This window comes from Xyrauchen texanus, chromosome 8, assembly GCF_025860055.1.
Source record: "Xyrauchen texanus isolate HMW12.3.18 chromosome 8, RBS_HiC_50CHRs, whole genome shotgun sequence".
Lineage (NCBI taxonomy): Eukaryota > Metazoa > Chordata > Actinopteri > Cypriniformes > Catostomidae > Xyrauchen > Xyrauchen texanus.
Genome location: NC_068283.1, coordinates 44256508 through 44281449, shown reverse-complemented (window position 1 = coordinate 44281449; position 24942 = coordinate 44256508). Strand labels below are relative to the sequence as shown.

General features: G+C 41.0%; 1 protein-coding gene across 1 annotated transcript in view; it reads left to right on the top strand.

The window, feature by feature from the left end:
• LOC127648334 (RNA binding protein fox-1 homolog 3-like) overlaps nt 1-16496 on the top strand; it is a 105177-nt gene extending 88681 nt beyond the window's left edge. The window contains exons 8-12 of the mRNA XM_052132991.1: nt 2310-2442; nt 4313-4352; nt 9572-9630; nt 12412-12490; nt 16452-16496. Of these exons, the coding sequence (XP_051988951.1) occupies nt 2310-2442; nt 4313-4352; nt 9572-9630; nt 12412-12490; nt 16452-16496 (356 nt within the window). The remainder of the gene's footprint in view (nt 1-2309; nt 2443-4312; nt 4353-9571; nt 9631-12411; nt 12491-16451) is intronic.
• Nucleotides 16497-24942: the final 8446 nt, after the last annotated feature.

Below are 24942 nucleotides of genomic sequence, written 5' to 3'. Positions count from 1 at the left end.
AGATAGATAGATAGATAGATAGATAGATAGATAGATAGATAGATAGATAGATAGATAGATAGATAGATAGATAGATAGATAGATAGATTGATAAAAGGATGGACTGGATAGATAGATAGATAGATAGATAGATAGATAGATAGATAGATAGATAGATAGATAGATAGATAGATAGATAAAAAGGATGGACGGATAGATAGATAGATAGATAGATAGATAGATAGATAGATAGATAGATAGATAGATAGATAGATAGATAGATAGATAGATAGATTGATAAAAGGATGGACTGGATAGATAGATAGATAGATAGATAGATAGATAGATAGATAGATAGATAGATAGATAGATAGATAGATAGATAGATAGATAGATAGATAGATAGATAGATAGATAGATAGATAGATTGATAAAAGGATGGACGGATAGATAGATAGATAGATAGATAGATAGATAGATAGATAGATAGATAGATAGATAGATAGATAGATAGATAGATAGATAGATAGATAGATAGATAGATTCATATGCTATGGTATTAATACGGTTCTATGGTGGGACATTTGCAAAAACATGGTTTTACTATGGTATGTGATAATAGGGACAGTTTAAATGAGAGACAAATGTAATACTATTCATATTTCTAACTGGTAGGTCTGTAAAGTACAGTGTGTGTGTGGTGAGAGAGGGGTCCAGCCACATTGATCAGATTGTGAAGCCTGCTGTGGTTTTGATGGATTCTCTGAGAGCAGCAGATTAACTTTCACGCGGCTAACAGAATCTCTGAGATTGAGTGAAGAATACCACTGGCTGCTGTGAGCGTAATAGAGCACTGAGACTCACACTCGAGGGGGTTTCTTGCGTGGTTTATTGCCGTGTGTTATATGAAGCCAGTGCATTCTGATGAGAGCAGCTGCTACTGTTTCATCTGAAGGAAGTTCACGGCCCATCTCAGCGTAAGAGCTTCCTCTCTGCCCATTACACTCAAACCCTTTAAATAACACACACACACACACACACACACACACACACAGAGGCATCCTCTCAGATCATCTCAAAAGACAGTGGCGGGGTGGGGGTGTTTCCTCGTCGCCACCGCAACTGCTGATTTTCCAGATGCTGTTATTGTATATCAGGACTAAACGTCAAACGTATGTTTAGCAGTCTGCCACCGTTCTGCTTTCTGAATCAGAGGCTTCACCTTCCTACAGAGCATTCCTTTTCTTACACCTTTAGAAACAATAGCTGAGGAATAATTACAAAAATGTGTTGTATTTGTTAGTGTATGTGAAGGGTATTGTAAGGTGTGTGTGTGAGTGTGTGTGTGTGTGTGTGTGTGTGTGTGTGTGTGTGTGTGTGTGTGTGTGTGTGTGTGTGTGTGTGTGCCTGATGGAAGTCTTTGTTGCGCCAGATTATTCGCTCTTCTTCGTTGTTTGCAACCCAAACCTTCCCATGAGCCTCTAGTGATAAGTCTGATGTAATGTGCTCAGAGAGCCTCCGCTCGTCTCCTGTCCATTATTCACTCAGTTTTCATTATCAGTTTTTGTTTTGCCACTGTTGATGGAACTGTATATGCTGAATATCTTTTCAAATGACTTTGACAAATGAAGAAAAGCCAATGCTTTTACAGATAACCGCCAACATTACTCTTATTAAAGGATATTTACACTCACCACAGGAGAGAACTGTTTCAGCACCATGGACAGCTACATAAGAAACACAATAGAGTGCAACAGCGACTAGTAAACACGGAGAAAATTGAATGCAATGATTGTAGAAAGTGTCCATTAGAGTCAGTCTGACAGTGTTAACAGCGGTCAGATCTCGTCTTTAAGTGCCTTAATGAGTGTAGATGAGCTCTCTTATTGTTGCTCTGCATGTAAAGGAGGTAATTGAGTACTGGTCGTTGATTTGATTAGTCTCAGTCTATTCCACCGTGTGACGATTACTCATTCTCACACATTCCAACAGGAAGTGTTAAAACAGATCAACCAGGTGAAACGCAGTAGCTGGTTTTTATGCTGTATGACCTCACAATCACAGCCTTGTTTGATCTTTCCCTCTGAATTAAGAGAGCATGTCTGCTGGTTTGATTCATATGTTTTTGTTTAGGCAGCGTAGCCTAATGCCCGCAGCGTTTATATTTACAGTACATATATCACACACCACCGGATGCATACAGATGTAGATACAGAGAAGGACCCAGAGCGGGTGTGATGGAATCCCAATTCAGTGTGGGATAATTCGAAAGAACAGTGTCAGGATGAACTAAGGCCTGACACACTAATGTTTTCTCTCTGTCTCTGCAGTCTCAGGTTTCCCGTACCCTGCAGCAGGTGCGACTGTGGCGTACAGAGGGGCTCACCTCAGGGGCAGAGGTCGTGCTGTTTACAACACCTTCCGTACGGCCCCTCCTCCCCCACCCATCCCAGCCTATGGAGCGTGAGTCTCTCCGAGAAGTCTTCCTCGTCCTCATGTCTTCTCTATTTCATCACTTCTTAGGCCTCCTAATGTTTTCTCTATATCTTTATTTCCTCCTCTTCTCTATTCCTTCTTCTCTACTTCCTCCATGTCTTTTCTATCCCTTTACTTCCTCCTCTTCTTTCTCCTCCACATGTCATCTCTATTCCTTCTCTTCCTTCTCCTCCACTTCCTCCTCATATCTTTTCTATCCTTTTACTTCCTCCTCTTCATGTAATTTCTGTTACATTGCTTCCTCATCCTCCTCCTCATGTCTCCTCTATCCCTTTACTTCCTCCTCTTCTTTCTCCTCCACGTCATCTCTATTCCTTCTCTTCCTTCTCCTCCACTTCCTCCTCATATCTTTTCTATCCTTTTACTTCCTCCTCTTCATGTAATTTCTGTTACATTGCTTCCTCATCCTCCTCCTCATGTCTCCTCTATCCCTTTACTTCCTCCTCTTTCTCTAACTCATGCTGTCTTTTTATTTACTTCCTCCTCAGGTCTTTTCTATCCCTTTACTTCCTCCTCTTCTTTCTCCTGCTCCACATGTTGTCTGTATTCCTCCACTTCCTCCTCATGTCTTTTCTATCCCTTTACTTCCTCCTCTTCTTTCTCCTCCACATGTCATCTCTATTCCTTCACTTCGTTCTCCTCCACTTCCTTCTCATGCATTTTCTGTTCCTTTACTTCATCATTTTCCTCCTCACGCCTTCTCTGTTTCATCACTTCCTCTTCCAACTTTCTCGCACTATACTTCTGTTCCTTTACTTCCGCCTCCTCTTCATCTTCCCATCTATATTCCTTTAATTCCTACTCTTCCTCATCTTTTCTATTTTCCTTATCTTCCTTCCTCTTTATGCTTTCTCTTTTCCTTTACTTCCTCCTCATCCCATTCCTTCACTTCCTCCTCCTATTTTCCTCATGTCTTCTCTATTCTTTCATGTCCTCCTCATCTTCCTCATGCCATCTTTTGCTGAATTTCCTCCTGTTCTTCCTCATGTCCTATGTAAAGTGGGACAGTTTGGTATCCATTTGTTTTTCATGAAATGGTTAAAAATCATTACTAAATTTATCTTGGAGAAATAAACAATGACAGTTTAAAAATAGTTTTAAATTGATGATTTACATCAGGATGTGTGAGATAATTTCATGACCACTGGTGAGAAAAGATTAGTATTATTTTAATTACTTTTGGACTTATGAAAAATAATTTTAGTTTGGTTCTTCCTTTTCCACTTTCTCCTCCTCATATATTGTCTTTTCTTTTACTTCCTCCATGTTTCCCCTATTCCTTCACTTCCTTCTCCTCTTCTTCCTTTTACTTTCTTATATCTTTTCCATTTTTCACTTCCTCGTCATCCTCTTCTGTATGTTTTCACTATTCCTTTACTTCCCCCCTCTTCCAAATTATGTCTTCACTATTTTTTAACTTCCTCCTTTTCCTCACTGTTCCAGTTCCACTTCCTCCTCCTCTTCCTCCTTTCTTCTGCTCAAGTGTTTTCTATGATCAATTCTTCTCTATTCTCTATTTCTTCATGTCTCCTCCTCCTCTTCTTCCTCGTTTCTTCTCTGTTCCTTCACTTCCTCCCCCTCCTCAGCGTCCATGTCGTCTCTATTTCATTACTTCCTCCTCCGCTTTCTCCTCATATCCTCTCTGTTCCTTTACTCCCACCTTTTCCTCTTCCTCCTCATGTCTTCACTATTCCTCCTCCCCCTCTGTTTTGACAATAGACCTGCAGGCACAGCAGCCGGCATGCTAATATACTCTGTGTGCTTGTTAAATTCTGCAGTGTGATAATCAAACATATTCATTGTCTCTTCTCTATTCATCTCTCGTCCTTTAACACAGAGTGGTGTATCAGGATGGTTTCTATGGTGCAGAGATCTATGTGAGTAACCTTGTGTTCTGCTGTTTGAAACTTTAGTGGACAAAATCAGACCATCAGAGAGAGAGGAGGCAATTCCAGCGAGAGTGGAGTGTAATTGCAGTCCTGCCTCTCAGTTCCCTTTAGGCGTCAATTAACCGATGCCTCCGTAATGCCAAGAAACCTGACGAGTCAATTCTAGATCCCCTCAGTCACCACAAACTCACATTTTGGCAAATGCACAAAGCTTTCTCCATGTCACACTGCAGGGAACTCACACACATTATCAGGAAATGCCAAACAAGTGCCAAATATGATGCCCCTGTCTCTCATTTGCCATTTAACAAGCAATAAAATTGGTTACTGCCTAACCTGTTTAAAGTCGGCATGAAAGGAAAATTCGCTCTATCTATTTTCTAAAAGCATGTTATTGATCTTATCGTGAACGATTCATCCATGCATATGTTTTATTTCATTTTTGTATTATTTTATTTGCCCTCATGATCTTTAATTAAAATGTACTAACTCGATCTTCCTCTGAAGCGGCAGATTTCTTCATATGAAACGACGTATGCAGGAGTTCGCCAATCATTGAGTCAGTTTAAACTCCGCCCCTTTCTTATAAATACCACAACCTTGCGTAGAGTTGAGCGAAGCATCAGTCGCGTGCTGGTGAAGATGGCAAGGTGTATTTTCATCTGTTTTCCTTCAAAGATATTGTTCCTTAACCGAAACTTCCTTGGTTACGGGTCGGCTGGCTTGAATTTACATTTCGAATGAGGAGGAGTAACGGCGAATTCACGGTTGTGTTCGAGACATTTCCCGCCTGAATTCCCGAGATGATCACTAATGAATACAATGCTTTGGATGCCTCTGGAATTTATTTATTTTTGAATTTAGTGATCTAGGGATGCACAGCACGAGTACATTTCTTAGTGTTTTGTGATTCAAAACTTTTAAATATGGTTATTTTTTACTGACTCGATTTTTAACGGCTACAGCCTCTTCGTAAGCAAAGACAGCGATGTGCTCGTGCGTTTATGTTGTCCGTTTGATCATAAATCCCTGCTCGGTTTCACCGATAACCGGCTCTGACTGTAGCAGCACGGTTGTAGGGGAGTGTGTGTCCGCTGCAAACTCCCATTCTGCTATGCAACGCCCATATTTACACAATCCAATCAACAACCAATGGATAAACTCAAATCCCCGCCCTACATTTGTTTTTGTTCGATAAACCGTCACACTCGGAAATGTGTCACAATGTGGAAGTCGGTTGCAACTGCCGACTTTAAATATTGGTGTCTTGGTAAAATACTGAGGGGTGAATTCACTAAGAACAATCAGGCGATGGTGCAAACACACCACCAAAATCGGTGCTGAATGCAATTTGCACGGTGCAATCCCAATCGTATAGGCCGTTTCTGAGCGTTATATAGCGGACAATGCAGCAGACCTCTGCAACCTTACAAACTGTGCATCATCACTGCTGTAAATCACATTCCCGAAATATGCCGCAAGTGCGTTTGACCACACCGTACATCTGAATATATGCCAGGTTATACCACTCTTCATGAATTACTGCTGCCATGATCAATAGAAAATGCACACAAACATCTCTTGATATACTGTATGAAATGAAGGTTACCACCTGCTTTCCTCGGGCGGTAGTAGCACAATGTTAGTGGCACTGGGCGAATAGCACAAATATTTGTGAATGAAGCAGAAACTTTATTGCTATTTTCTTCAGATATGCAGTGGTGCCTTTAAATACCAAATGTTTTAAAGCAGTAGTGTGTGTTTAAGTTTCCGAGTGAATGGTGAATGTTTCATCATGGCTGTTCCTCAATAGTAATCATCATAAGGTGGATGGGAGCAGTTTCTTCTCTCTATCATCGTGTTACTGTGTGTTCTTTCGGCCACCAGTGAGTCACTGATAAGGCAAAGCCAGTTTAGATAAAAGGATTAATCTTCCCTCTGGTGCCGCTGTTTACACACACATAAACACACACACATTTGCACATAAAAGGCACATCTGTGGCCCATCTCTCGCCTGAGACCACAGTGTGAGGACCCGATAATGACCACACGGACCCTGAGTGACCCAACAGAGAAGCAGAAAAGCATTCCTCCATCCATCTCAGTTCTCGTCCCTCTCTCTCGTCTCATTCTCTCCTCCACTCTCAGCCGTATAGTTTGTTACCATATTTAGGATCATAAAGCACACTCCCCCGACCTCGCTCGCAGTGGCCTGATAAAGGCGTGTGCTGTGTATTGGGGCAGAGGAGGTGACAGTCTGATTTATTACAGTGTGCGTTTGCAGGCGGGGGCTTCAATCGACATAGTCCCGCCGGAAGTTCACCACGGCTGCTCCTCCTCACTTCCTGTCCCCATGGGAACAAAGGGGAGGGGGTCACACGACCTCAGAATTCCCCGCTCAACCTCTAACCTGATTTTACACTTTCTGTAATTCACCTTCCTTATCAAACGTGTGATTTAGCAACACTCCCAAACCTGATATGACGAATTAAGGGTGTGCGGCTTTCATTCTGTGGGTGTTCCTGCGACAAAAATACAAATGCGGTCTGTTTAATACGTCTCAAACTGTGCTCAGATTTGCATAAATATTAAAGTCTGCAATCAAAAGATCTCAATGTGAACTTTTGAAACACATGAAACAAATTAACCCAAGAATAAATGATCTGAGCTATGCTATCCACATTCATTTTATAGCGCTGTACTTTTACTCGGTGTCAAGAATTGACTCGTTTGTGTCTCTTTTAGTTCTTCTAAGAAATTTTAGGAGAAACAACAGAGACACAGTTGACATTTTGGTACTTCTTTAGTCACCTGAGCGATGTCAAAGCAAATATATATATATAAAATGCATTTTTTTACCATAAAAAAGACAAAAATCTGAATATGTTATTTTATTTATGTATTTATATATTTTTGCAGTGTTCCCATTGATGAAAATTAGAAATTTTCCCCTTCCTTTTCTTTTTATTCTTTAATATCTGTGTTCCTGTGAGTCACTTACAATGGAAGTGAATGGGGGCCAATTTTTTTTAACATAAAAAATACTCACTGTTTCAAAAGTATAGCCACAAGACATAAAGGATATGAGTGTAAATATAATTTTAGTGTGATAAAATTACTTCCTTTTTTTTTTTTTGCACCAGATTTAGATGTGGCACAATCGTTATCAATGCACACCTTATTCACAAGCATCCCGTCAATAGAGGCATCATCAGTGTTTGTGTGTGACAGAGTGCCCCCTAGTGGTTTGTCCTGACCATGCATGGCCAATCTGTGTTTACTGGGCCTAAGAATGTAAAACAGTGTCTGTTCTCTCTCTGACGGTCTGATTAATTAGCGACGGTCTGTTATTAGCGATCTGCCTGTAGACAAATGAGCTGCACTCCACCTTACATGTACTGAAACTCTTACGAGATTATGATACAAACACTTAATGAAGAGAGCACACTTCAGTTTCAAGCGACACCAAAAGGACAAGTCTTTCGAGAACGGCTCTATTCAAAAGCCTAGTGAGCTGCCAATGTAGACAGCATTTATGAAGGTATCATTGGCATGCACCCGTAGCTACTACTACAAGCTACTACTTTTTTGGAAGTACTTTCACACAAATCCATGGTGGAGAAGACAATCTTAATGCATTGCGACAAGATCAGTATAAGACTCGACCCAAAATGGTGGATGTGCCAAGAGAAACGTTGCTTTTAAATATTCAGTTCGGTAAAAAAATACTAAAGCCTGCACAACAAAGCTCAGTGTAGGTGTGCGATCAAAATGTGAAATTTGACTCACTGTATTTTAAATATAGTGGCATAACTATATCATGAAAATATCGTAAGATATTGAATGAGCCACGTCGAACAATATCTTACAATTTTGCCATTTTTCACGAATTACAATATTATATCAAGTTGTTTCCAGAAAACAACATTTTTCAACCCGATCTCATTAAAAGTCGTACATAATTTACGAGCATGGTCTCGCACGGTGTTGTTCGCATAAACTCGTTCAAGACTTCATCACGTGCAAATGCAGAAAAAAGCGTGAGTTTCGGGCACGAGTCGTTAAGGACACACTTATTAATATTAAGCCCTTCCACAAACCCCTCATCTAAACTTAACCAATCAGTAGAGTGTGTAAACATGATAGGAAGCTGTTGTGTGTGACAGAAGCAAGTAATTGGATGGAAACGATGTCCAGCGACGTCATTGGCTGTAGTGAACGTTGTAGGAAGTAAAATGAGTGCAGTTGCACGATGTCATACAAATTAGCCAAATTGAGAAAAGTCGTTCCAATCGTGACGATTTCGCCATGAGAGTGTGTTGAAACTGTATTTTCGACAAGGTGTCAGGGCTGGACTGGTAATCTGGCATACCGGGCATTTATTCCCAGTGGGCCGACGCACTTTGGGGCCGATCGGGGGCGGACTGGCCATCGGGAGAACCTAGCAGGACGGTGGGTCGGCCACGAATCGTGCCGAATGGTCCGCGATAAGCAAAAATGAGCTGCCGCGTTATGCAGAACGGACAACAAAACGGCGCTGCGATATGCAGAAAAGGACAGCGAACAACCCCCCCCCACCCCCCGCTGAACAACTTTTGGATCACCCAAGCCCCCAGTTGCCATGTACAATCCCGGGCCGATTTCTCTTCCCAGTCCAGCCCTGCCCGCAATGCATAGCCACCAGGAATTTAGATTTTCCGTCTGTGTTTTCAACATGGTCTCGTGATAACTCGTAATCATTCGAGTGACAAATCAAAAGATATCGTGTTAGCCGAGTCACCAGGATCTACTTAAAAAATGTACTGTGTGCTGTACTGTTACTCTTAGGCCATGTCCACACTAATACTTTCGCTAAACTTATGGTTCTCACAGAACGTTTTTTTCTCCACCAAAAACCTTCGAAACTGCTCTCCATCACCGCATACTTGCAATAAAACTAAACTAAAACTAAAACTGAGTTTTCAAACGAAAAGTGAATGTGGCCTCTATTTAGTATTAGAGGATAAATTAGCAATATGCTAATTACAATTCTGTTGACATCACTTTTCGCCTCAGATTGTGGCATCCTTTGTGGTCTAAGTCAGCTCGCTAGATTTTGGAACCAACTCTCCGTGTCATTTTTGACCTAACTGATGAATATTTGTGCGGGAGAGACACATCTTTTTGTTGTTGGTCTGTTTTGTGTTGATGTTGTTGTGTGTTTGCAGGGAGGTTATGCAGCATACAGATATGCTCAGCCTGCAACGGCTACGGCGTACAGCGACAGGTATGTGTTCAATCACGCACATACAAACACCTTAAACCAGAACGCAGACCTACTTCGAAAAATTCAGGCCTAATCTGACTTATTTGGATCAGGGGTTGTTTTCTAGGTCTTTTCCTAATGGAGAACAACAGTCTATTTTGGTCGGAGAAACATCTGAGAAAAAGTTGATAGTTAAATGAAACATTACTTAAAGCTCCATTAAGTCTCCTGAGCAACATCTGAGCAAAAAACAATGTTCCTCTGGGCGAGTAACACTGAACGGTAAACGCATTCAGCGGGAGCAAGCGTGCAGGATCTCCCTTTCCTCTGTGTTTAGGAATGGCCAGAGGGCCGACAGACAGAGAGACAAGCAGAGAATGACTGATGGACTGAGAGACACTGTGACAAGTGTTTACTGGTACGGAGGTTTGTTTGTAAGAAAGAGACCCTCATTCATCCGAGCCCCTCAGAGCGGCTGTCAACTCTTGTGCCGATGGCATCAGAAGGATTGAGCGTGTCTCTCAAATAACACACACCTGCCCTCCACCTCTGATCATATCAGTGAGAAAAGATTTTTTGGCTCTTACCAACTCGCCAATCTACAGCAGCAAGAGGCCTGGCAGACACAAATTAAAACCTAAAAATAGACCCCACCCCAGATTCTGCGCATTTTGCTGTTCGATCACAGATTTTTCTCATGTATTATCAACAGTTTCATGACAACTCATTCGAATGAGATGGCAAACGTTATATATTGTACAAGACAAGACGGATGAGATCTTACGATTTCGCCATCTTGTATGAATTATTCCTCGTTGTTACGTGATGGGATTTTACTCACTGTATTTTCAACAAAGTGTCAAGACAACTCGTGCTTCTACCACACCTGGAGTCATGAGTTTGAATCCAGGGTGTGCTGAGTGACTCCAGTCAGGTCTCCTTAGCAACCAATTGGCCCGGTTGCTAGGGAGGGTAGAGTAACATGTGGTAACCTCCTCGTGGTCGCTATAATGTGGTTCTCGCTCTCGGTGGGGCGCATGGTGAATTGTGCGTGGATGTCGTGGAGAATAGCGTGAAGCCTCCACACACACTATGTATCCACGGTAACACTCTCAACAAGTCACGTGATAAGATGCGCAGATTGACGGTCTCAGACGCGGAGGCAACTGAGATTCATCCTCCGCCACCCGGATTGAGTAATTACGCCACCACGAGGACCTAGAGCGCATTGGGAATTGGGTATTCCAAAATTGGGAAGAAAATCCCAACTAGTGATAATTTGAACGCTATGGCGAATATATTTTACAAGCCAAATTGTTCGATATGTTACAATTTCGACATCTCGTACAGTTATAACGCATTGCCACCAGGAATTTAGATTTTATTTCTGTATTTTCAACATGGTCACATGACGTGACGTACAATATTGTACGATTTTACCATCTTGTACAAATTATTACATGCCGTCACCAGGAATCTCATTTGTATTCACTGTATTTTCAATATAGTGTCATGACAAGTCGTGACAATTTATACGAGATGTATTTTCATGTATTTTCACCATGGTCACATGATAGCTCACAATCATTCGAATGAGGTGAAATCATAAGATATCGTTCGAGCGATAGTTGTATATCTTACGATTTCGACATCTCGCACATATTATTACACGATATCACAAGTAATCTTGATTTTACGCCCTTTTTACAACATAGTCTCATGACAACTCAAAATAATTTCTATGAGATTGCGAAATACGAACATTATCGTACAATTTCGACATCTTGTGTAAATTATTGTGAATTATTATGCGTTTTCATCTGGAATCTTAATTTAGCTATATTTTCAACATATTCTCAACGTAGTCGAAGACTATGCACGACTTGGCTCTTACGAATATATGCTACTTTTATATGCTGAGTGACTCCAGCCAGGACTCCTAAGCAACCAAATTGGCCCGGTTGCTAGGGAGGTTAGCGTAACATGGGGTAACCTCCTCGTGGTCGCTATAATGTGGTTCGCTCTCAGTGGAGCACATGGTGAGTTGTGCGTGGATGCCGCGGAGAATAGCGTGAAGCCTTCATACACGCTATGTCTCCACTCTAACGCACTCAACAAGCCACGCGATAAGATGCGTGGATTGACGGTCTCAGATGCGGAGGCAACTGAGATTCGTTATGCCACAACGAGGAGAAAAAGGGGAGAAAATCAAATAAATAGCTAAATATTTATCGTCTTTACAACAGGCAACAATATTAAAAAAAAAAAAAGTCTAAATATCTTGCACAACTTTGCTTCTGAAGTAAAATGTATCTTGTAGTAAGGATATTTAGATATGTTTAATGGAAAAGTGAATTCAAAGCAAGTTCTTGGCTAATATAGTCTTAGTCAGCACACAACTCGCTCAAGTGTCCATTTTCAAATCTGCATATGCACACACACCATATATATCTCTTTCAGTAAAGTGTCCTTGCGGCCGAGGGCTTGCGTTGTCTTATCTGCCCCATACAGAACTTCATTTGCATTTGTCTGTGGAGGGAAGGACCGAGTGGAAAATGTGTAATATAGAAATGAAAGAAAATGACATGTGATGTTGTTTCTCCTAACCTGGAACCAGCAGAAGCGGCAGTAAACCCATCAGACAGCGCACAACACAGACCTCACTACACCTATTACTGCTTTCACTTTACCTCCATCTACCTCAGTCTTCAATCATTTTGCAAAAATATCTCCACAGTCACTTTATTTCATGAGATCAGGCTTGATGTGTGTTGAAGCATCTATGTGGCTCTCTTTCTGTAGTTACGGGAGATTCTATGCAGCCACTGACCCCTATCACCACACCATCAGCCCGGCGGCCACCTACAGCGTGGGCACCATGGTGAGATAACTTTCTTTTTTAAGCACACTTTTACGGTTAACGTTGTTTTTTCTTAAGAACTATTTGAAGCTTTACAACAGAGCAGTTGCTGTGTAGAAGAACTTTGTGTAGCGCGATTATGGAATTTGTGGCTTTTTTTTCCTATTTATGTTAACTGCTCAACACTTCTGAAAGAAAACATTGTATCATACAATCATGCAGTGGTTCTCAACTGGTGGGTCGCTACCGAAAATTTGCACGTTTGGTCTGATAGAGTCGGACAGCTTTTAAACAGGTGGAGCAAATCGTTTTCCTTGACGTATCTTTTGTTGAAGTCAAAAGCTGTGCGTTTAATGAAACTGTTAAATGTTGGCACATCTTCGTAGAATGCAAACATCACTTGATAGAGGCTGGTCAACTTAGGTGCATATAGAGATGCAACGTCCAAATACGTTGTGGCAGGGCGGAGGGCGGGGACGGGTCGCCGTAGTAGAGTTCTCACCACTACCATCCATCCCAACAGAGCAGCCGCGGCCATCGGCCGGGGGGTGAGGAGCCCAGCTGCCTTGAAGAGGACGATGGCCGCAGACCGCGAGGGGAGAAGGGGCTCCTAACCGACCGCCTGGAGCGGTCAGGGCCACTGCCAGAGGCAGGGTTCCTCGCCCCCCGGCAGATGGCCGCGGCTGCTCCGTTGGGGTGGACGGTAGTGGCGAGAACTCTACTACGGCGAACCGGCCCCGCCCTCCCTGCCACAGATGTCAGTCTGAATTAGCTTCGGCGTAGGTGCTTGACTTAAATGGAGAGTTTTACCATGCAAACGGTCTTACAGCTACTTAAAGTACAGCTCAAATAAACATAAGATTACATCTTGGTATATTAGCAACCGCGCTAATCAACTGTTGGATTAATAATTAACTACTCGACCATTGTGGCTTATCCCTATAATGCAAACCAATTGAGAACCACTGGTTTAAAGTGTATTCTATGAGAAGTTTCTCTAAGCATGATGACTCAAGAGGAAGTCAGTGGGTTAATGTCTGTTTTTAGCTAGCGTTTGCAGCTAAAATCAAAGATGAGAGCACTAATGGGCCCATCAGAGCGAGGAGAACTCGTCTCTCTTTTCCGCTGCGGTGTTTTCTCTCTATTTCCAAAAAATTTACTAGCACGTAATGCATGCAGCAGTGTGCCGTGGGACAGACTCGAGTAACGGATGCAGACAACAGAGGCGTGGGTTATTTTCAACCTCCTCTGCTTAAGAGTCCGAAAAATGACTCTGATTTGGCACTCCGGCAGGCATGCAATTTTTCAATGACAAGGTTGGCAGCAAAATATATTGTGAACGAAATAAAAACAAACGTAAACAGTTCCCCGGTGCAGCTGCTAGCTAAAAGCTTTCATTAATTTAGACGTTTTATTTTAAACTCTCTTCATTTACTTAATGAAAGGAATGTTTGGGGTTCAATTCAAGTTAAGCTGTGTCAACAGTATTTATGGCATAATGTCGATTACTACAGATTACAGATTACTTAGACAGATTACAGATTACTTATAGAACTTCGACTCGTCCCTCAGTTTTTTTAAAGCAAAAATCACGGTTACAGTAACGCACAATGAAAGTGAAAGAGGCCAACACAAATGTGAAGCTCGTATTTTTGTGCAAGCACTTACATGAATTCTTCAGTCCAAAATCTTTATTACTGGACCTTTAAAGTTGTGTAAATAGTTTTTGTTTTGTTTTCTCCTTGGTGGGACTATATTTCTAGGTGGATTAATTTCCTGTGTGTGATGTTTGCTCCATGCAAGCAGTGCTTTATGGATAGTTTCTTCAACCTCAGTCACTTAAAGGAATTAAAGTCGTCTCTTGAAAACTGAATTGGAAACTTTTAACCAGGTCTTCTTCATTTATTTGTGGTACTTTGCAAATGCCTTTATGTATAGATTTTACTCTTTACCTAAACTTGTCCCAGACCCAGACTTTCAATATTAAACTATGAAAGTCCATTACAAAAGTACAAATTATTACATGTTTAAAACTTTGATACTCTAAACAACGAGTGAAATAAACAAACCATTTCAACATGTATTGTGTTGGAAATTGTTCATTAAATAAACTAGTGAGGGTGACATTTTTTTTAATGAGACGTTTCTTTCTTTATAGAAGTTGAAGTGCATTTTGTTTGAATGTTACTGTCTTTACATAGTGATGACATGGGTTGACATAATACAATGCCAACACGTACTGAGACTTTACTTTTTGAATCTGTGTGTATTTAATGTATAGATATGACTCCGTGTACTGTTATTGTAAGTGTATTACGGTTAACATGATTTTAACCTTTTTAAAAAGATGAGACGAGCTGTAATCGACATTATGCCACAAATGTTGTGAATAAAGCGTAACTAATTGCAGCCAGAACATTTCTTTAAGACTGTCTTTACGCGAGACCTGGGTAGCTCAGCGAGTAAAGACGCTATCGTATGTGACTATCACACCTGGAGTCGCAAGTTCGAATCCAGGGTGTGCTGAGTGACTCCAACCAGGTCTCCTAAGCAACCAAACTGGCCCGGTTGCTAGGAAGGGTAGAGTCACATGGGGTAACCTCCTCGTGGTTGCGATAATGTGGTTCTCGCTCTCGGTGGGACGCGTGGTGAGTTGTGCGTGGATGCCGCGGAGAATAGCGTTAAGTCTCCACACGCTCTATATCTCAGTGCTAACATGCTCAACAAGTCACGTGATAATTTGCACGGATTGACGGTCTCAGGCGCGGAGGCATCTGAGATTCGTCCTCCGCCACCCGGATTGAGTCACTACGGCACCACTAGGACCTAGAGCGCATTGGCAATTGGGCATTCCAAAATTGGGGAGAAAAAAAAACGCATTTCTTTAATTCCCTATTCCCTGAAAATTTCCTTCCTTGTTCTTCATTAACAGTGTGAAGATGTAGAGTATATTTCAGGCACTGGCCAAAAGGTTTTTGAACTGCGTTCAGGTTGGGAATGGGCCTACGATGCACTAAAGTGCTGCCTACCTAGGCAGCTCACTTGGTTTTAAAACAGAGCCAATATAGCACTTATATATTTCACACTATTTGCGTGTGCGTGTGTTTTGTTAAGCGACTGATGCAAAAGAAACTGAGTTCTCTTCCAGAATTACAGAGCGATCAAATCATCCCTCACATGTCAGAGAAACAGCACTCTGGTTTTCGACTCTTTAATCATAACTAATTAATGTTTTGAACAGGATAGAGGAGCTTTTTGCTTTTAAAAATCCTTTAATAATTAGTTCCTCTGAGGTTGCATGAAATTCACTTTGCTGGTTTTCTCAGCGTCATGAAATTGCAGAAGGCTTCCACCCCAAACGAGATTTGTACCAGCAAGTGAATTCCCCTGAATTAGGAGGAATTATCCTTTGAAGGTCCAAGGCTTAGATTCAGGAGTAAAGTGTGCATGCTAATGTCAAGTTTTGCAGGGTGTGTTCGAAGACCGCTGCTCAGTGTGATGCTTTCTGCTCGCTCAACATTAAAGAGAATAATTTGGAGTACCACTGATGGCATCGACATTCATTTGATCTATCTTTTGTACTTTCAAAGGGGGCCGATGCAATTTCTGAAGAACACAACGAAGTGTTAGTGAAAGTCCTGGTTAGCGACTTCGTAATGAGATACGCTAAAAAAAAGTATACAGATACATGGGATTTCCACATGTGCGGCACAACCCCTTGATCATACGGTTATTAAACGGAAGTTCAGGAAAAGTTTTTTGGAGTTCTCAGAGTTCTAAATCAGAATTGTAATGCTGCATCAGCGTATTAGCGAACGCACTCACACACGGCAATCCCTTTAAAGAAATCAATACCGTTTCCAACACCTCACTCTGTCTGAGTGGTATTTTGAAAGAAGGAAGGAAATTTGATGGGAATACCGCCGCTCCCGTTGCCACCACCTTCACTCTGATTGGTCCTTTGTCATCTTTGATGTTGCAGGCTAGCCTGTACAGAGGAGGCTACAGTCGCTTCACGCCATACTAAAGACTCTAAACACCATCAAACGAACAATAACGCAAACAAACAAAACTACTAAAGATGTTCGACATGGAGTACGATTTCAAACTAAAATGCTTCCAGGTGACCGCGATCCTTTCAAGCCAACAACAATGACAATTACGGAACGTGATTTCACGATTCAATGCTTTTTTGGAAGAACATGTATGCAGATGTCGTACTATCATCTGGCAATGGGAAAATCTGATGAGCACTTCATAATTGTCATAGATGGAGCAGTTTGATTGTTTACTTTAAGTCTGAGACCACTATTGAAAAAGCTTTTCTTTTGAATTGTTATGGTTTTATACTTTTTTCATTACAAATTATATTATTAGCATAACAGTTTGAGAGAAAAGTCTACTTGAAAAATGGACATACATTGCATATATTTGCTTTAAAGACAGCATGGACGCGAACAAAGCCTGATGATCATGTTATCCAGCATGATTTGAGAACGTTCCAAAGAGCGTCTTGTGCACTTCAATGTAAGCCTGGAAATGTGACCCCCAATGAAGTTTGCTTATTTGATTAGTGACCTAGAAACAGGACAGACTTCTGTTTTACATCTTTAAAAATCATAACACTTTTATTTCCAGGTTTAAATTAGATTTTGAGTCCCAGATGTTCAATGGACTTTTGGACAAGACTGTATTTGACTTGGCTTTTTTTTTGAGGTTACTGTCATTATTGAAATGTCATTATTTCACAAGGTGTGTTATGTATATAGCTGCGAGTATAAATTTTATCTTGAACCTGATCTCATTAATATTACGTGACAGTGGCGACATTTTGGCAAAATTATATCATGTGGTTCATTAGACGTATCGTGGCAATTTTGAGCTGATATGTCCACTGAGTGACACTAAAAGCGAGTTATATTTTCTCCAAAACGGATGAGGTTTTTAAGGTTAACGCTCTAAACCGACTTCCCTACCCTAAACCTTAAACCTAAACCTAACCGATACTGTCAGAAAAGCAAATATGAGATGAAAAACACAAAAGGGTCATTTTGTGGTTCTTCTATGACACTTTCGACTGAAGTGTTAACTCGCTTGCTCTTCAGGACTCGTATCCCGCTCCTACGTCACAAGTGCGGCGCTCAATCAGTTGAGCAACCGTGCAATTTGATCGCACTTGAACAAGCTTGTAAAAGTAGTTTGTTAGATGTCATAAGAACAGGGTGAATAGTAAGTGTTTATGAACTGAGTATCTTCCGTTTTGCTCTTGATGTGTGTGAAAGTGAATAAAACTCACTCATAGTTGTTGTAGCGCCTCTAGTGCTCATTTCAGCAGGGAATTGCCGTGATACGTACAATGAGCAATGTAAAAATAATTTTGTGAAAATGTTTGGTAAAGTAACGTGATTCTGTGAGGCCAGGTAGAGTATCTCATCAGATATCGCCAGCATTTCAATCCTCGGTGGTCTGGAAAAGGTTTTTGTGTATGCATAAGCTGGCATTTTTGTAGTGTTTTTATTTTAAGGGTGTCTCTATGAATAATATGTAAGAGGACTCATTGTGTGTTTTGTCCTCTCAGGTTTGCACTAACAGTTTTACCTCTGTAAGCAGCACACAGGTTTAACTCACACTAACCCATCTGCCTCAGAAAAATGGGGCTGCTTGAGATTGTCTTTAAGTGTAATGTATTTATTTATGTGTGTGTGTGTATACATGAATATTAATTCCTTATATATTAAAGATTAAATCCTATTAGATGACCCCAGGAGATATACATCAGGAGACATTGGATAACGTAAGACATAAGGAGCAATAAGGAGTCATGGAGATGTTAAGGGAGACATGAGGAGAAATTGTCAGGTTTATGAAAAATGGGGAGCATGAAGGAGACATAAGAAGACATTTAAAGATTTAAGGAGACACTAAGATGCATAAGATTGAAACAGACAGGCTGGGGCGGTAATAGGATAAGATTTTTGGGGAGGGGAGTGGGGCATTTTGACCTTAGGGTGGGCAACTGTTTATCTCTTTGTAGACCCGGGATGCTCCTCCTTGTATAGATTTTCTGAGGTTTGTCCCCCTGTATCATATTTCGGCATTGGTCCAGGGGGCATCGGAAGTGTCAGGGGGAGGTACAAGGAAATTCTAGGGGGCAATACCACCCAACACCCCCCAAGGGCTATAGACATAGGGAGGTATATGGAGAGCTGCTGTTTACAGAGAGAGTTTTATTTATTCATCATATAACTAACACACGCAGATTGTCAATCATAAGAACGGTGGAACGCCGATATGTACAAATTATTTGATTCATATCAACACATTTAATCATGTACCACATGACATTCAGAAACCTTCCACAGGAAGCTGCGTGCATCCTCTGTATGTTATTAGACAGCATCGCCTTGCTTTAATGATGATCGAAACAAAATATAGAGCTGTGCACAGACCTGAACAGTTGGTGCAAAAAACACGATGACGGTGGCAAATAATAGATACATTTTTGATCATGAACAGGTCATTTTGAGTAGAAAATTAATTTCAGACTTCACAAAGCAGGAAGTTACCAAAAGTTACAGAAAAATCTATAATAAAATCTCTGTAAATAAACTTGCAAACAAGCCCATGCATGCTTAGAACACTAGTTTCGAAAAAGTACGTAAAACGTCACGGTTACTTTTGAAACCTCCGTTCCCTGACGCTGTGTCAAATGAAGTGACACAAGGGGTCTTCCTTGGGAGCCTCGCGTACCTCTGAACATGAGAAAAGGCCAATGAGAAATTGGCAGATACAATGTGCATGTCTCGCCCCCAGACATACAGGTATAAAGGGAAGCGGGCATGTGTCTGTCAGTCAGGTTTTTGCACTGAGGAGCCAAGAATAAGGTACGGCCGTTTGTAGTGGTAGGTCCAGTGTCATGGCTGAAGGGACACAACGTCTCGTTCCCTCCCTCAGGGAACAGAGGTTACAACAGTAACCGAGACATTCCCCTTCTGTCACTCACTCGACATTGTGTCGAATGAAGTGACACAAGGGGTCCCTTTCAAAAGGTCCATGTACTAGACCATGTTACGTGAACTGAAAACACAGGTGCAAGCAGGCTGCTGCGTGCTAGAGGCAACTGTATCGGCCGCACGTAAACCTTCCCAAACACCCCCAGAAAAGGTATGGATGGACAGGGATGGACAGTCATGTTCTGGAGGCGAGGTGACTGCGTCCAGGGAGCCGGAAATGTAGGTTTTTGGAGCTGGGGTGCCGTGAAAACTCCACACACCAGCTGGATGACCCAGGGAGTGAGAAAATCGCTCTTTTATTGAAAATGTGGGTACCGCAGCCCGAGGGGGTGCGGCGAAAGAAAATAAGGAAAATGAAGATTTTCCTTATAGGTCGGGACTACCCAGAAGCAGTTCTTTAAGTGCCTAGGCTTGGTGGACCTGCAGGAGAGCCATGGCATGCAGGGCGGAGGTGGCCTGTCCGGTGGTACTGTAGGCTTTCGAGGTCAGCAGGTAGTGGCATTTTCGGGACACAGGTGGATCGCAACTGCTCTACCACCTGGGGGACCTCTGCGTACACATGGGCCGCCCCACCATTAAGGGTAGTGAGAGCGGAAGAAAGGTACCGGGGGGGGGGGGCATGGCTGGGAGCGGCGCCCTGATTCGAGGTACCAATCGTCAAGCCATGAGGGCTGTGGGGAGGACGGAGGGTTCCAGTCCAAGCCTACGCTCATGGCAGCCCGTGTAAGCATGTAGGCCATCTGTGCGTCGGCCTCAAACTGGGCGGGCTGACCCGAAGGTGGCAGCCCAGTCGAATCCTCTGCATCAGATGCCTGAAAGCTCTCCGATGCAGCGGCGATGTCCTCATCCAATTCCGGGGGCTCAAGGGAGAATGCCATCCACAAACGCTGCCTCAGTGTGATCGCTGCCCAAGCACACAAGGCAGCGTCTGTGGTCGTCGGTCTTGGAGAGATATCGACCGCATCCAGGAACTACACAGAGGTGGAAAGGCATCTTTAAAAAGACACTTCCTTAAAAGGACGTTCAACGCCTGCTCGTATATTGCTCTTTTATTAGTGAAAATAAACTCTTTTAGAGAAATCAAACTATTTTAGGAGGGGAAAACACTCTTTTAGAAAGAGAAAGCGATGTCGAAGCGCCCAGTGGCGTGAACTGCACAGTGTGCTGAGAGAGAGAGAACGCTGCTGGATATGCGCCGTAGGATCCAACAGCAGTGCTTCTTGCCAACAGAGGTGAGTGGAACAGTGGTGAAACTTCAGCTTGCTGCGGCACAACCACTCAGCTCCGAAGAAAAAATCTGACTGGCAGACACGCCCGCTTCCCTTTATTGGCCTTTTCTCAAGTTCAGTGGTACGTGAGGCTCCCAAGGAAGACCCCTAGTGTCACTTAATTCGACACAATGTCAAGTGAGTGACAGAAGGGGAACTTATTTTATTTACCAGTGAAATTTATTCAGTCAATTTAGTGAATAAAAATGACAAGGCTGTCTACTTTAGGATTGATACATGATTATGTGATGTTAAGACAACAAACAATCATAAATAGTATTTACTTAGAAGCTAGAGAATTCATTTTACATGTTTGAGTTGAGAACAAATGTAGAATTTATTAATATTTTCACCTTTACACTTACAGTAACATACTAAATGTAGAAAGTACTTCATCTTTTCTACGATATGTACTTAGCCACAAATCATCTCTTTTTCTGAGGCTTTGAAATCTATTTCTATTTCTTTTTAGATTTTTACTCTAAAAAATGTCTCTTCAAATGAATCCTGTGAAATTATCCACATAAATAAGACGCTCAAGAGAGGCACTAGAGATGTTAGTGCTTCATATGTTTACAGCAGATTATTGGACACTGTTCCCTCACAGATGGAGGAACGGCATCTCTTAAACTCACTGTTGCGTTCATTTATCAGTTGTAGTTGTTTTTTGTCAGCCGAAGCTCAGAGTGTGAACGAGTGAACAGATGCTCCGTCTGTAATTCTGTGTGATTGGTTCAGAAACTGAGTACTTCACTAAAATCACTGCTCCTATTTTACTCCAAAATCAAAAGAATGAATTGCATTTTGCATGTAGAAAATAAAGAATTAAGATTGCTTTATGTATTGACAATACTTTCATGACTGAAAATGTTATGCACAGAAAGATACACAAGTGTGTGTGTGTGTGTGTGTGTGTGTGTGTGTGTGTGTGTGTGTGTGTGTGTGTGTGTGTGTGAGCGTGTATTTATCACTTTGTGGGGACCAAATGTCCCCATAAGGATAGTAAAACCCGAACTTTTTGACCTTGTGGGGACATTTTGTCGGTCCCCATGAGGAAAACAGCTTATAAATCATACTAAATTATGTTTTTTGAAAATGTAAAAATGCAGAAAGTTTTCTGTGAGGGTTAGGTTTAGGGGTAGGGTTAGGTTTAGGGGATAGAATATAAAGTTTGTACAGTATAAAAACCATTATGTCTATGGAAAGTCCCCATAAAACATGGAAACACAACATGAGTGTGTGTGTGTGTGTGTGTGTGTGTGTGTGTGTGTGTGTGTGTGTGTGTGTGTGTGTGTGTGCGTGTGCGTGTGTGTGGTTAAATAGGACCAGGACATTTTGTTGACAGGTTTCGTGAACATACTGTAAATTCTGGTCCATATTCTTGCCAATGTTCTTTACAAGAGCCTTTATTAAGAAAGTGAACAGATTCAGAAAGAGGACTGAAACATATGAGCTTTATAAATAAGTCGCACTGCTCTGGTTCTGGTCTTATACACTCTCATTTTATAAGTGAAACGCTTCGGTAGATACATAACAAGCTCTGCCGTCGGTCCATTTAATCTTTTCTGAGGGGAAATTGCATCAAGGTGTAAAAATCTAATTCAGAATCCAATGCAACACATTTTTCTGTGAATATCAGTATAGTAGTATCTCTCAAAGCAGACAGCTGCTCTCCGATAACCTGTTTTCATCTCTCGGTATTTCCTGCATACTTATCCTGCTGTCAATCGGTAACGCTACTGATTTAAAACCAGAAAGAGTCTCCGTAGATTGTGGAAATATTTACGTCCTCATTGAAATGTTGCACTCTGTTGACTCACAATGTTGTACAAAGTACCAGCAGATGGGTTTAAACTATACTTATGGACATTTAATTGCTTATTGTTTTATATGTTATTCAATTCTTTATTACTGTAATTAGTTTCATGTTCAAGAGATCAACACTAACATTTGACAAAAAGCAAAAAAAAGTAACATTATTTGTAAATGCATGTACAGTATATACATTATACGATTCTCTTCCTAAGCATTGGCATAAATATACATATATAGTGTTTTAATTTTCTCTGTGTGTCTGAAATCCAACTATTTTATTCTTTAAACTGTATTTAATGTTTCATTTTACCTTTTGTTTATATTTTGAGAGTTGGTTTGATACTGTACATTCAACTAGTAAACTGTATATGATGTGATCATTATTTTTGCCATGAAAACAGTATTTGATGTTTATATACTTCATGAATATATCTACACAAAATAATGAGTTTAAAAGAATTGGGTCCACTTCGCTCACATGTGTAAGTGTTTGAATATGTAAAATTGGATAATAAACCATAAATGTTTGAGACATTTAAACACTTCTGAACTGTGCTTAAATGTATTTATTTATAGTTTATACAAATGTCTAGTTCTTTTTTTTAATTAAAAATCATCATTTTCACTACAGTTACGCACATTTTGACCCCTTATTCTTTTTGCCGCAATGTGAACATTTTTACTTTATTTACATTTTCAAGTATTCGTATATTTTAGTAGATTTTTACAGATTTTTATTTTTAAAAATGATTGTACAAGAGCATCTTTTTATCTGTAAAACTGTAAAAATAACAGAAAAACCAAAAAAAAAAAAGAAAGAAAAGAATGCGAATGTTACGGTAATGAGAATAATCATTGAAATCAATGGGAAGAGTAAAATAAAATGTCTTATTGTAATGATGGGGGGGCATATTGCAGAAGATAGTCAGTTTGGTATTTCTGCTGTAGTTATCTAATCTAGTGGTGGTGGCGGAGTGGGCTAAAGCACATAACTGGTAATCAGAAGGTCACTGGTTCGATCCCCACAGCCACCACCATTGTGTCCTTGAGCAAGACACTTAACTCCAGGTTGCTCCGGGGGGATTGTCTCTGTAATAAGTGCACTGTAAGTCACTTTGGATAAAAGCATCTGCCAAATGCATAAATGTAAATGTGATGCCGTGACATTCAGACATTTGTAATTGTGACTTAAGTGTCTACACAGGTTTTGAGACCGCTGTATATTTCACTCTAAAACTGAAATTATTTAATGAGAAAATACAAGCATAACTGCATTCTCACCTCTCTGTTCTTGCTTCCTTTTCTTTATCCCAGTAAATACAGCGAAAGAAAGTGTAGGAGAAAGAACTTCAGGACAGCATGGATCATCATGAGGACAGAAAAAAAAACAGAAGAAAAGTTTTTATGTTGTGTGCGTGAAAATCTGTGGTTGTAAGATGCAAATCGGAGTTCTTAGGGGTCGACTATTAAGGACTATATGAAGAAAAAAACAACAAAATACATTGGAAACATTTTTTTGCTCTATATGTTTGCATTTACGGATGGTGCAGAGTGTTTGTGTATATGAAGAGATGTGAATATGTGTTACTCGGAGATGGACAGTAAACTCTTGCTGATATGACCACATGCAGGGATCCATACTCTACATTATCCACCAATGAGAGGCGGACATATGAAAGGGGAGGAGTCAAACAAACAAGCTGAAAGCTGCATGACAAATGTGTTTCCTGTGGGTGGAGTCTTTGTGCTCTCTTTGTGCATCACTTCCTGGAGAGGATGTCACTTACGCCACATGGGCGGCACTTCCTGTGTTTCAACTCACGTCCACATTGGGTGTTCTTTGATCGCTGTCCTGTGGAGAGGCATCATCGGCCCGCTTCCAGCTTCTGATTCATCCCTGTCTGATGTGGGTGGAGCCACTTGTTAACTTCCAGTGGCTGATGTCATAACTCTCTGCGATTGGCCATGCTAATGACCAACTTCCTGTGGTGTTCCTGGTTAGAACTTTTCTATTATGAAACTAAAGATGTCAATTTCTGATCAGTGTTGTTCAGCAGTCCAGTTAGAGGTGAAGGTGGGCGTGTTTGTTTGGTGCTAAATGTCCAGTGAGGGCGGAGCAAAATCTCAAGATTTACGCAAGGTTATTTATGGACGATTTACACCAAATGAGATTTTAATTTAAATATAATTTATAAAGATTTATGTATAAACCATTCGTAAAACCATTCTTATGCAAATTGAATGAATTTCCATATAAATGTTCATTAAACCATTAAAATCAAACGAGTGTGTGTGAATCGTCGCAAAACTGTTCCTACATAAATTTTACGAATTTCTGTAAAAACCATTCATAAAACCAATCATATGTCAATTTAAT